Source organism: Hippopotamus amphibius, chromosome 11 (assembly GCF_030028045.1).
Source record: "Hippopotamus amphibius kiboko isolate mHipAmp2 chromosome 11, mHipAmp2.hap2, whole genome shotgun sequence".
Taxonomy (NCBI): domain Eukaryota; kingdom Metazoa; phylum Chordata; class Mammalia; order Artiodactyla; family Hippopotamidae; genus Hippopotamus; species Hippopotamus amphibius.
Window position 1 is genome coordinate 21,655,024 of NC_080196.1, and position 13,162 is coordinate 21,668,185.

Below are 13,162 nucleotides of genomic sequence, written 5' to 3' on the forward strand. Positions count from 1 at the left end.
AAATGAAAGGAGCCAGATGCAAAAGACCACATTTTGCATGATTTTATTTATGTGAAATGTCCAGAAAAAGTAAATCTTTAGAGACAGTAAGTATATTAGTAATTGTCTGGGACTGGAGTTGGAAGCAGGGAGTGACTGCAGTGGGTACCAGATATCTTTTTGGGGTAATGTAAATCTTCTAACATTAGAACTTGGTAATGTTGCACAACTCTGTCAGTAAAAAGAATATTTAATAAAAATCATTCACTTGTACTCTTAAACCAAGTGAATTTATGCTACGTATATAATACTTCAATAACCTTGTTTTTTAAAGTAGATTCCTTGGTAAATAACTATAGTTATCATATATCTCAAGTCAGAGATACTCATGCTAAATAGAGAATGACATAGATATATATGCTCCCCCTTTGCCTCCCACTTCATCACACCTTCTCTCAATTATTTGGGAAATATTGGGCATCAGTAATCATAGCAAACTGAAATTGAGAATTGTGGTCTTATATTCTGAACTATTCTAAGCAACGGGAACAAATTCATTTTAAGTGTATTAAAAGGATATTAAAATTTTTTTAAAAAGCCCTTTATGTACAATCTCCAAAATCAATTAGTAAGAGGGAAAAAAAACAAGTTGCAGAACTGGTACCATTTGTGTGTGTGTGTGTCTATTTGGGGGTGAGAGTGGGGGAATCTATACCTGCGTAATATACCTACGAAAAGATACAGCCTATGTCACGAAAAATGGTTTTCAAAACTAGTTGCTGGGGGACAGTTATCCTTTTTCTTTAATCTTTTTTTATTGAAGTTTAGTTAATTACAATGTTGTGTTAGTTTCAGGTGTACAGCAGAGTGACTCAGTTATACCTATATATACATTGTTTTTCAGATTCTTTTGCACTATGCGTTATAACTCTTTTTAAGCACCGAACCATATTATTTATTAATTAAATGGAAAAAAATCTTGAGAGGGAAAAGCTTTTTTGTTTGTTTTTGTTTTTTTTAAGAGCAAAGAAAACAAGTTTACAGGCGCCAGGTACAGGAACCGGGTCGGCCGCGGTCTGAAGCTGAGGTAGGGAAGCCCGGCGGACGCCACCGAGGCGACGCTTCCTAGAGCGGCCCGGAAGTGCCCAGCGGACAACGGCCGAGCGCCGATTGGTCGGTTTAAGTCTAGCCTTTGTTCCGGCAGCGCAAAGGACGCTAGCTGTTGCACCTGTTCTTGTCCGCGCGAGGTGAGTCTCTCCCAGCTCCTGGGTGGAGGAGGGGGCGGGGCACAGTCCTGGTCTGAAGCAACTGCCTCTCCACACCTACCCCTCACAGGCTGTCCCCTCCCTCCAGACAGAGCTACGAGAGAGGACTTGGGCCGACATTCCAGGAGAACGGAGCGAAAGGGGAACACTGGTTGCGAGCTGTTCTGCGAAGGCATTCATCTAACCCCTTTCCTGAGTTGGAGCATGTACCCCACAGCCACTGAATCCTAGGGATCCATACACCTCAGGCTGTGGAATGAAGGAGCCTTTAAGCAATACTTAGCGTTTATTTCGTGCTAGCTGCCAGGCCAAGGATTTTGCATACTTATTTAATCTACACATCGACCCTATTAGAAACACGAAAATTTTTACAGATGAGGATCTAGTAACTTGCTCTAAATTACACAACCGCCCAGATTCAAATCCATGCCCCTTCTTCAGTGTTCTTATTTGCAGCCTCCTATCAGACTGCGTTCTCTACTTAGTTTTGGTTGCTTCCCTTTTATCAGTGTTTATGTTCACAGCGACTTTTGTCATTTCTCTATGGAAACAGATTTTTCTCTGAGACAAGATTCTAAGAGATTCTCTTTGAATCAATTCCAGATAGAGGACTAATCTCCTGAAAAACAGCCCAGAATGGCCACATCCCTGGAACCTGAGGAACAAAAAGAACTTCTAATAGTTAAGGCAGAAGACCATTACAGGGGACAGGACTCCATCTCACAAAAGTACAGCCCTCCCAGAAGGGAACTCTTTAGGCAGCACTTCAGGAAGCTCTGCTATCAGGATGCACCTGGACCCCGTGAAGCGCTTTCCCAGCTCTGGGAGCTTTGCCGCCAGTGGCTGAGGCCAGAATGCCACACAAAAGAGCAGATTTTAGACCTGCTGGTGCTCGAACAGTTCCTGAGCATTCTCCCTAGGGACCTGCAAGCATGGGTGCAGGCACACCATCCAGAGACTGGAGAGGAGGCAGTGACTATGCTGGAGGATCTGGAGAGAGAACTTGAACCTCGAAAGCAGGTGGGAAAGGGGGACATTTGGCTGTGAGAGATCAGAGTATATGGACCAAGCCAAAGCAAAAGGCATATGAAAGAACACCTGAAGGTATTTAATGTGTTACCCTAGAGAAGAACAAGGCTTAGGGACTGACTGCCAATGTCAAATAACTGAAGTGTGACTGAATAAAAGAGACACTAGACTGATTTGTGTGTCAGTTTGGAAGGCTAGGATTCAGTGAGAAGCTATAGGAAGGCAAATAGGTATCAGAGGAAAACAAAGAATTTTCTAACATTCATGGTTACCTATACATAAAACAGGCTACCTTGTAATAAAAAACTCGCCTTCAAGGTGGGGTTCAAGTAGATACTAAGGATATTACAGAATGGCACTGCCTAATTGTGACCCATTCACATTTAATACATGTAATTAAATATACATTTAATATATGGTAATTAAATATAATGTGAGCCATATATGTAATTTAGATTTTTAGTAGCCACATTTGTGAAATTAAGTATATTTTATTTAACCTAAAATATATAACTATGTAATCAATATTAAATGAGGTATTTTACATTTTTTTAATTTCCATTTTCAAAATTTGGTATGTATTTTATACTTCACATATCTCAATTTGTATGAGCCACATTTCAAGGGCTCAGTAACCACATTTGGCTAGTGGCTATCATATTGAACCACATAGTTATAGAAGAAATGCCCCCATTTGGTGGAAATTGGGTTCAATGATCTTTAAGGTATTTTTCAAGTCCCAAGACTCTGATTCTGCACCTCTGCAGGTCACTGTTAGAGACACTGAATTTTATTCTCCAGTGTCCTGAACCGTATAGAGTAGCCTCTGTCTATTTGTTTTCAAATGAATGAGAATTTGTCCTCTGTTCTATGGCACAGGTCCCTCGCAGATACTTCTTTTGATCTTTCTCTGAAGTTCTTTCAGTCCTTTCACAAAAATCTACCTTACAAGCCCAACCATACTTCATTGTTCCCAGGTCCCAACAAATTCAGAAAGACAGGACACACTTATGGACAAGTTGGCCCCCTTGAGAAGTCCACATGAGTCACTGACTATCCAGCTCTATCCCAAGAAGACTCAGCAGGAGCAGGAATCTGGGGAGCCCCAAAGGAATGGTAAGGAGCAGGAGTTTGTGTTTATGAGGGAAGAGGTCATAGAGCAGAGCTTTCTCACTTTCATCTTCTCCCTTTTAAGTTTTCCTGCTTGTCCTTCACCTCACTGTGGAAGATTTTATCTCCCTTCTTACCCTTGTCCTATCATGGAAAGAACTATATTTCAGTTTTTGATTAGACTTAAAAGCTGCTATTTGGCCCAAGGAGTAGGAAAGGAGTTTCTGGAAATGGTACTAATAGAACACAAGGTAAGAACTGATAAGAGTCCCTTGAATTTGACATTTAGAAGTTAATGAGTCATGGGCTTCCCTGGTGGCACAGTGGTTAAGAATCTGCCTGCCAATGCAGGGGACACAGGTTTGAGCCCTGGTCCGGGAAGATCCCACATGCCACAGAGTTACTAATAAGCCCGTGCACCACAACTACTGAGCCTGCACTCTAGAGCCTGCGAGCCACAACTACTGAGCCCATGTGCCACAACTACTGAAGCCCGCATGCCTAGAGCCTGTGCTCTAGAAGAGAAGCCACCGCAATAAGAAGCCCACGCAGTATGACAAAGAGTAGCCCCCACTAACCACAACTAGAGAAAGCCTGTGCACAGCAACGAAGACGCAACACAGCCAAAAATAAATAAAATAAATTAATTAATTAAAACCAAAAAAAGGAGTTAATGAGTCTTAGCAAGAGTAGTTTCAGGACGCAGAAGCTGAAAGATGCAGACCATTTTAATAAGCTTTAGTAAGCCTAACTGTGGAATCTTAACCTCTTTTCTATGAGAAGCCATGTTAGTTTCTCTTCTCACCTTTGGGAGAAGACAGGACATGCACTTATAAAATAGGTCACAATAATAATTTAACATGTCAACATGCTAAATTCTATTGTGTAGAACACAGAGAATTATTATGACTAATGGCTTGTCTGTGCAAAACTTTAAATTCTAGATGGTCTTTCCTTCTTTTTTTTACAAATACTTCTGGACTAGTTTCACTTTGCTTCCCATTAATGTTAGTCCAGAAAAATACACACTTCCTGTACCTAAAATTGTAGAGGCTTACACATGGGCTGTCACCAAAATAACCTTTCAAGGGAATACTATACAGTTAAAATGTGAATTATATTTTCTTAATCTAATCTACTGAAAAATGTTTCATGAAATCTAGCTATCCTTGAGGCCTATGAATTCTTAAGGAAGTACATTTTGTCTGCATTGAATGGTATTAATATGACTTTTTTCTAAGGGACAGCCCTGGCACCCTTACATAGTTTTTATCTATGTCCCCACTGCCACCAGACTCCCTGCCAAAAAGCAGACAAGCAAAAAATAAAACCACCAAAGCAAAACCAAAGGAAAAAAAAAAAAACCCTTCAGAAATCACAACAAATACATTCAAAGAAATGCCTCTCAGCATTATTAAAGGAATGTAATATCTGGTCCAAATCCTTATTTTACAGTTAAACAGATATACCCACAGTGGCTGTACCTTTTCCAAGTTTCCAGGTTTCCATAAGGAGTTAGAGGGAGAGCTGGGGCTCCTGCCTACTACTCCAGAACAATTTTTAAAAACCATCATGATAATATACCAAATAGCCAGTATCTTTTAAAATAAATTTATTGTTAAGTAGACATTTTATTGCAGTATCTCTTGTTTTAAAATTTTCATTGTATCCACATCAGCAAGTTTATTACTATTAGCTATTGGCTAGGGTAATGGGACTTGTCTCTGTAAACATAACTAGAAATTATAATAGTAGTCACTTAATACAGAATTATCTTCATATATGAGAGAACTTGGAGAACTGAGTGTCTTGCAGTTGTTTGTAACGCATTGTCAGGTATTTCAAAGGGAACTTTTTGGATGTGCTATTAACCCACAACACTGACTCCAGCAGCAGTAAGTGATAGTCTCCTTAACTCTGTTCCAGTTTCACTTCAGTCAGCATTTTAACCTTGTTTTTTCCCTCTAGACTGTCAAGCAAGTTGTGCACGTGGTAATCAAACAGTCTTTATGGACATATCCTCATCTCAGTGACCAGCAGGAGTGGGCTTATCTGGAATGTAACTGATAAGGACTCTTGGATATGTCAAAATAAAATCGGAAGAATGGCCCTGGCAGAAGATGCTAAAATGAAATATTCCTAATTTTGTCAGTTCTGAAACAAGATCTCCTAGAATCCTACTAATCAGGATTAGCTGGCACTTGGAAGAGATACGTAAAGCCTTGAAACTCCAGTTAGCCAAGTAGACTGGAGGTCCCTGAGATGAGAAAAGTTCACATTCAACAGTTTCCATACAATTTTCTTTACCTTGTTCAGTTACCGATGTAAGGGAAAGGGCTATAATTTGAATTGCTGACCAAAGAAAACTGACCCTGTATTTTAAAAAAAAAACAAAAAAACTTTTGAAGTCCTGGTGAGGGATTTTTCTCCAGACTTCTCCTGAAGTTGTAGGAGAGACTCGTCCTAGGACTGGTAGATTCCCCTGAAGGTGTAAACTGACCACAATTGCCAACACTTTGTGTCCTTTTAAAAAATATTCATCTTCATCAGTAAGCCACCGAAAACCAACCACCAGTGACTCCAGTATATAAAAGAAGCTGTACAGCCAATATGCTGATGTTTGAAAACACTTTTCGTAATAGTGTGGGGGTGTCTCTGATTTCTGTGATTTGCTTAATGATCATTAACCTACTAACTTAGCAATACTTCTGCCAATAATTATACTTTTACACATGCTTTATCATACATTTCATCATATGATCAAACAGCAGGAAAGGAGGAGGGCACAGAGGTGATAAGGAAACCAAAATGGTTATGATCTGCCAACAGTTAAACAATTATCAGCAGAGCCAGAAGGAATCTGGACTTTCTGGCTCTAATCCAGTCCTTGTAATTTCTAGCCAGAGATCATATGGTATTTAGATTCCAAAACAATATCATTTTAGAGCAAATAACCAAACTTAGAGAAAGTCTATTGCCTGATAAAAAAAATATTGTAAAGAGGAAGGGAAGATTTGAGGAAGATTTGGTTGGAAGGGGACATCGTGATGACAGTGAAGGATGGAGTTCATGGCACTCAGTCCACAGCCAGTGATTTCCACACCCAGCCCAGGCACTGAAATGTTCTGGTAGCTCTTGCTGCTGCTTCCGTCATACCGAGCAAACCACTGAAAACTATATGTGATTAAATGATTGTTGTACAGTTGGGATTCCTAGGCCTGTTGAGATGGACGTTTCATCATAACCAAATAGGTGACACCCAGCATTAGACCAAATAGATTTACCTCCTCCAAAACATCAAAACACCTACTTTCTTACAGAATTCAACTCAACAAATGTTTATTGAGTACTTGCTATGTGCCAAGTTCTATGCTAAGCTTGGGATTGAAGATACGGGGATCAGGAAGAGAAAGAGAGCACATTCAGTTTAGGAGGTTAGGGAAGACTTCCTGGAGGAGATAGCATTTGAGGTGGACCTTCAATAATAGCTAGGCCACTGGCTCTCAAAGTGCAGTCCCTGGACCGGCAGTATCTATCATACCAAGAAGTGCAAATTCCTGGGCTCTACTCCAGCTTTATCAAATCAGAGGCTCTGGGGGTAGGGGGCCCAGCAATCTATGTTTTGATAAGCCATCCAGATGATGCACAATAAAATTTGAGAACCACCAAGTTAGGGTTTAGACAGGAGATGATAGTGAGGACACCAGTTTCAGAAAAAAGGATTCAACCCAGCACAAACACCAGACCATCCACTGTCACTTCCTGCGTATCTTCCTCCATTTATCCTGATCTGCATGCTCTCTCTCTGCTTTTAGCTATTATTTATGCATACTTCTCCCCTTTAATGGTTCCTACTCAGATCCCTAATACCATTACTTTCTCCAGTCATGTTTACTTGGTTTTATTCCTCCTTACTACCTATGTTTCAGACCCTTCATGTTTCTCCAAAAAGTTTACCTCCTTCCGCATCTCTGTTTTCTAATCTCCCTGTTTATCCCTCTTAATTATCCTTGGCATGTCTGTAGTCCCCATTTACCACTCTTCATTTGCACAGGATTGCCACATAACCCCTTGTGCACATTTTCGCCTTTTCCTCTCTTCGTAATCTATTCACAAATAATGTATCCTGCCATCTTTCTTACTGGCCTCTTCTTTAATTTCTTCCCTATATTGTCAACATATGTTTTGATGGTGCCGTATATCTAATTTGTGCATTGTATGTGACTTTTCATTTTTATAACACATTTTTAACATTTACATGTTTTTTATTCCATAGGCTTTTTGCTTCTCAAACCTAGAATAGTACCTGATTGTATACTGTTCGTTTATTACAGGTGATAAAACCAAGACTAAGAATGAAGAGTCGTCCCAGAAGGAAGACATGGAATTCCTTGGGAAAATAAACGACAGACTTACCAAAGATATTCCTCAGTATCCTGAACCTAAAGATGCTATTGAAAGTGAGGGCAGATTCAAGTGGCAACAGAGGGAAAGAAGATGCTATAAATGTGATGACTGTGGAAAAAATTTCAGTCATAGCTCAGACCTTAGTAAACACAGGAGAACTCACACTAGAGAGAAGCCCTATAAATGTGATGAATGTGGGAAAGCCTTCATTCAACGCTCACATCTCATTGGACATCATAGAGTACACACTGGAGTGAAACCCTATAAATGTAAAGAATGTGGGAAAGATTTCAGTGGGCGCACGGGTCTCATTCAACATCAGAGAATCCACACAGGTGAAAAACCCTATGAATGTGATGAGTGTGGGAGGCCCTTCCGTGTAAGTTCAGCCCTTATTAGACATCAAAGAATTCATACAGCAAATAAGCTCTACTAATATGGTGGAAGTAACAAAAGTTCTTTAGACATGCAGGCTTAATTAGTTATCAGAGAAATCTACCTTTGAGACCTGGAGTATCCTGAATGTAGGCAAAGCTTCAGTCATTAAAAATTTCTCTGGCACCAGAGAATCTACCTGAGTAAAATTTCCTTGTATTCCTAAATTAGCTCAGTTTCTTAGAAGGAACTAAGAGTTATTTCAGAAAGCCTTGTCCACTGCCAGCACTGCTCACTGGCAACCCAAGATAACCATGTTTCCTAGTTGAAAGACGTGAATTCTACCTCTCAGCTCTGGCTCCTTTTTCCTTGACCACTCAGTGTGTGATTTTGGCAAGACATTCATATTTTTCTTTACCTTCATTTTCCCATTTTGTAAGTGCAGATGATATAATAGAGGCCCACCAGGTATGTTGTGTTAAGTTAAAATAGATGAAGACTGCTTTTGAAATTAAGAACTAAAACAATGCTATTTCTCCCCATCATTAGTGATAATAAGGGTGTAAACATCCCTTATCTTAAAGTAGGGAGTATAATAATTTTGTGGAATTTTTTGGTTTGCCAATGATAATTAAAAAAAAAAAAAAAAAAAAAGAGGAAACCACCAGAAAAGACAGCAGGCTAAGAAAAACATTAAAAAGGAGAGGAAAGCATTAAGTGATCAGTGGAGGCTGCTGGAAAGCGGGTATGATGGAGTGTGTTAGGGATCTCATCTCGTCTGAATGGTAGCCAGTACCCACATATGGCTATATACATTTAAACTTAACTGAAATAAAGTGGAAAATTCAGTGCCTTGGTGACATTAGCCACATTTCAAGTGCTCAGTAGTCACGTGTGGCTAGTAGCTACTATAATGGACAGCACAGATCCAGACCATTTTTATCACTGCAGAAACTTCTAAAGGAAATTGCTGTTCAAGTCAATCATTGGTAAGATACCTTCCAGCTTTGATATTATGAGATTCTGAGTTCAGGAAGGTAGCAAAAGAGATACCTGAAGAGGATGCAATAGCAATAGGAGATAAAATACAAACACCTTAAAACAAAATAATTTAGTAAAAGTAACTGTGTGGTACTTTTTCAGCCTTAGAAAGAGAATGTATTGTAATTGGAGGAAGATGATTATTTAAATACAATAACCTAATAATCAAAATTGAAAGCTTAACTTACTACCTCATCTCTATAAAAAGAGTAATTACCTTCACAAGGTAACATTCCCTTGTCAGTTACCCTATATTAATGAGAAACTGGGAATCTCAGGATGCCAGCACTTTAAGACATACACAGTGAATAATTTCAGTTTTTTTGTTTGTTTGGTTGGGTGTTTTTTGTTTGTTTGTTTGCTTTTAGGCTTTGGAGTGTATTAGCATTTCATGAATGTATTTGCGACAGTTTTACGTCACTAGTTTGAGAATTTTATAGCATGACAGGAATTGTGACCAAAGGCCAACACATTCAAATTTACAACACCATCAAACTGCCACAAACCACTGATTCTAGGGATAGCCATCACCAAAATGATCCAGGAGTGATCTAATCTCTTATTGAAGACATTAATTACACATACTTGCTTTGAGAGTAGGAAAACCACCAGAATCATTTTATGTCTACTACTATTGGAAGATGACTCTTAAATCATTCCTCATAAAACCATAAAGATAAACTGAGTTATGTCTTTTGAACATAATGCTCCTTTAAAAAAAAATGTAAGTTTATTTTGACTATATACATCAACTGATAAAAATTTTTTAAGACATCAGGTTTCACATTCATACTTGTTTTTTCATTTATTTATCTGAGCAATATTTCAAAACATTTGAAACAAAGGATTTTTTAATGATCAAGAAAAGTAAAGTATTAAATCTTTAGTATTAGAAACATCCTTATGTAAAAAATAAAGTTAGGTGCTTACTGAATGACAGCTTTTCCCCCTTTACCTTCAGTCTTGCTGAAAAACTGTCATGCATAGAAGCTGTTCACAGTCTTTAAAGGGGGAACTCATGTTTCTGATCTTATCCTTGAATCTAGAGAGCCTTCTGCAGTGATAAGAAAGATGATCTTGGCTACCACAAGATTAAGTTTCCTAAAATGGGTAAAGATGATGACAGGATTTTCCTCTAACATACTCTGTATGATAGAACATTTTATTCAGGTAATAGTTTTGAGTGCCTGTTATGTATAAAGAATTGTTCTAGTCTTAGGGTTGTATACCCTCAAAGTCTGAGTGAGGAGTAGTTGGAGCACTGAGACCATGCTACCCTTTTTAGTCTGGTATTGATTCCAAATTGCCACCACAGTGTCCACCATCTGATCTAGACCAGGGGGCCAAGGATAAGAGTCAGGGAGATATAGAAAGATTTGGGGCCAGAAACTGCCTGGAGTGATAGTGCCAAGAGAACAACGTCCGTGGGACCTGTGATAACTGCTGGCATAAGGCAAAGGAGGCATGAGGTTAAAGAAGATCTGTGTAGTTGTTAGTACTATGAAGGATTAGGCAGTGTCCTAGTAAGTCTGTAGAAACCCACAAAAAACTGGTGAGGATGCAACCAGTTGGAAAGAAGAGCTGAGTTCAATCACAGCTACAGTTACTGGAAAAGAAGATGTAACATGTTAGACACTGTAATCAGAACCACTGGGTTCTAGCAGAGAGCCATCTGGAATGATGGCACCTGCTCTAAAAGAACCCTAAACATGGAAGGCAGTTTCTCAAGTAGTTGTGTCAAAAACATATGTATCACTCCTCTCATCTGTTTTGGAGGGATTGTTTTTGTTTGTTTCTTTGTTTGTTTTTTGAGGGAGGCAAGAACTTGTAGTCTGTAGTTTTCATGAACTAGTAGAACAGACAGTGATTTTAAGAGGCACCTAAAGGGAGTACTGGGGCAGTTCTTTCAGACACAGATGAGGGTTGGTGGTTAAACTGGTGTTTTGAATGAGGAGCCAACAGAGCTGTGAAGGGAAGAAACAGATGAGAGTTGGGGTAGGAGGGGATGTCAGAGGTATGCATGGACCTTGGTGAAGAGGGGGGAAACAAGATAGAGAAGAAAGGGATGAAATGAAAAGAGAATGATAAAAAAGGAACAAGGATATGGGGAAAGGAACAAAGATAAAATAAGAGACGGTGATAAAGAGAAAAGAGTGACAAGTAATTCTAATATTAACATCAATTATATTTGAGACACTGGGTCATATGCCACAAACCATACGAAGGTGAACAGATCAGCTTATTCCAAGGTCACTGAGTCTTACATGCACAGCAAGTATTATTTATGTTATCTTTATTGAATGGGTCTACCATCTCATCCTGAGCATGAAATTATTTCTTTATAGTCTAATCAAAAAGTCCATCAACAATGAGAAACTACTAGAAACTTTAAAACACTTCACAACCTGTTCTCCCTTTAGTAATATCACAAGGCAGTTAGACTAAGGTTTTAAAAGAATAGATCTCTCAGTCTTTCTTACTCAAATCCTCTAGAGCACAGTTTCTCAACCTTGGTTTTATTGACATTTTCAGCCAGACAATTCTTTGTTTTGGGGGGCTGTCCTCTGCATTGTGGGATGTTTAGCAGTATCCCTAGCCTCTAGCCCCTAGATGCCACCAGCAGCCCCAACTTACAAGTAAAAATTTCTTAAGAGATGCAAATATTCCCTGAGGGGCAGAATCTCTCCCCTGCCAGCCCAGTTGAGAACCACTGCTCTATAGGAAAATAATCTGATTTCATGACTGTTCCACATCATATAAGATTCAACTTAGAAATGTTATATATGACCAGCACTGCTAGACCCTTTTACTACCCCCCCAAAAATGATTCCCAGAGTACCTAAAATCTATGCAGCAGTCATGCTAAAGAAGTAGTCTACTTTAGGAAGTCATACCTTACTTGCTTTTGAGCACCAGAGGAGTCTGTCCTCAAATGTGACTTGCGTAAAGAGCTTACACTGCATTTTTCTAGACCCTTTTCTTCCCTCTATACCATACTTCTGGTGCTACCCTCTCCTTGACCCAACCACAAGTAGACACTTTATCCTTGATCTATCTGCACTGTCCAATACATTAGCCACTAGGTACATGTGGCTATTGAGCACTTGAAATGTGGCTACCCAACTGAGGAACTAAATTTTTTTTTTCACTTTAAATTTAAAACTGATACTCAATTCAGTTATTGGAAAACCTTTATGTTTTAAGTATTTGGGGTATAGAAATCTATTTTTCCATTTTAAATTTTATGTAATCTCAATATAGGTCAAGTATCAATACTTCCAATGAAAATTTAATAACTGAATTGAGATGTGTAATAAGTACACTGGCTTACAAAGACTTAGTAAGAAAAAAGGAATGTAAAATATTTCATTAATAAGTTTTATATTAGCTTGTAAAGTAATATTTTGGATATGCTGGTTTAAATAAAATATACTAAAAATTAATTTCACCTGTCTTTTTACATTTTTAATGTGGCTACTGGAAAACTTAGATCCACATAAGTGGATCACATTACATTCCTATTTACTGGACAACACTGATGAAGATCGTCTCGCTCTCTGCGTAGGTCCCATTCACTATGTTCCAAACCACCACAATTCTGTGAAGCTAAGTTCTGTGATGCCAAGAACTTTTTACCTATTTCTTCTTATTCATTAATCCAACAAGTATTTACTGAGTGCATGCTATGTGCCAAGCCTCTATTTTAGGTATTGGGGATATAGCAGGATATAACAAGATATTTCCGTGTAAGACTATGAGAGAAATGGTGACTGTTAAAATTAAAGGTATGCTGCTATCCTTTTAGATGGAAGACTATCAGGAAAAAAAAGGGGGGGGGTGCATTTCAGGTTAAGTGTGGGGAAGGAAGGAAAGAAAGGGGGGGGAACAGACCTACTTTGGGATTACAATTTCATTTCAATTTAGTAAGATTTTAAGTTTGGTTTGTTTGGCAAGTC

At 38.8% G+C, this 13,162-nt stretch overlaps 1 protein-coding gene across 2 annotated transcripts; it reads left to right on the forward strand.

Annotated features, from left to right (window-relative positions):
* The first annotated feature begins 1,179 nt into the window (after positions 1 to 1,179).
* Positions 1,180 to 8,392, forward strand: ZSCAN16 (zinc finger and SCAN domain containing 16). Of its 2 annotated transcripts, XM_057700023.1 has the most exons (4): positions 1,180 to 1,226; positions 1,848 to 2,264; positions 3,251 to 3,389; positions 7,718 to 8,392. In XM_057700023.1, exons 2-4 carry the CDS (start codon positions 1,881 to 1,883, stop codon positions 8,224 to 8,226), a joined length of 1,032 nt encoding a protein of 343 aa, XP_057556006.1. In that variant the 5' UTR covers positions 1,180 to 1,226; positions 1,848 to 1,880; the 3' UTR covers positions 8,227 to 8,392. The 2 variants fall into 2 exon arrangements, with proteins under 2 accessions (XP_057556006.1, XP_057556007.1); XM_057700024.1 differs by lacking the exon at positions 1,180 to 1,226 and having other exon boundaries at positions 1,799 to 2,264.
* Positions 8,393 to 13,162: the final 4,770 nt, after the last annotated feature.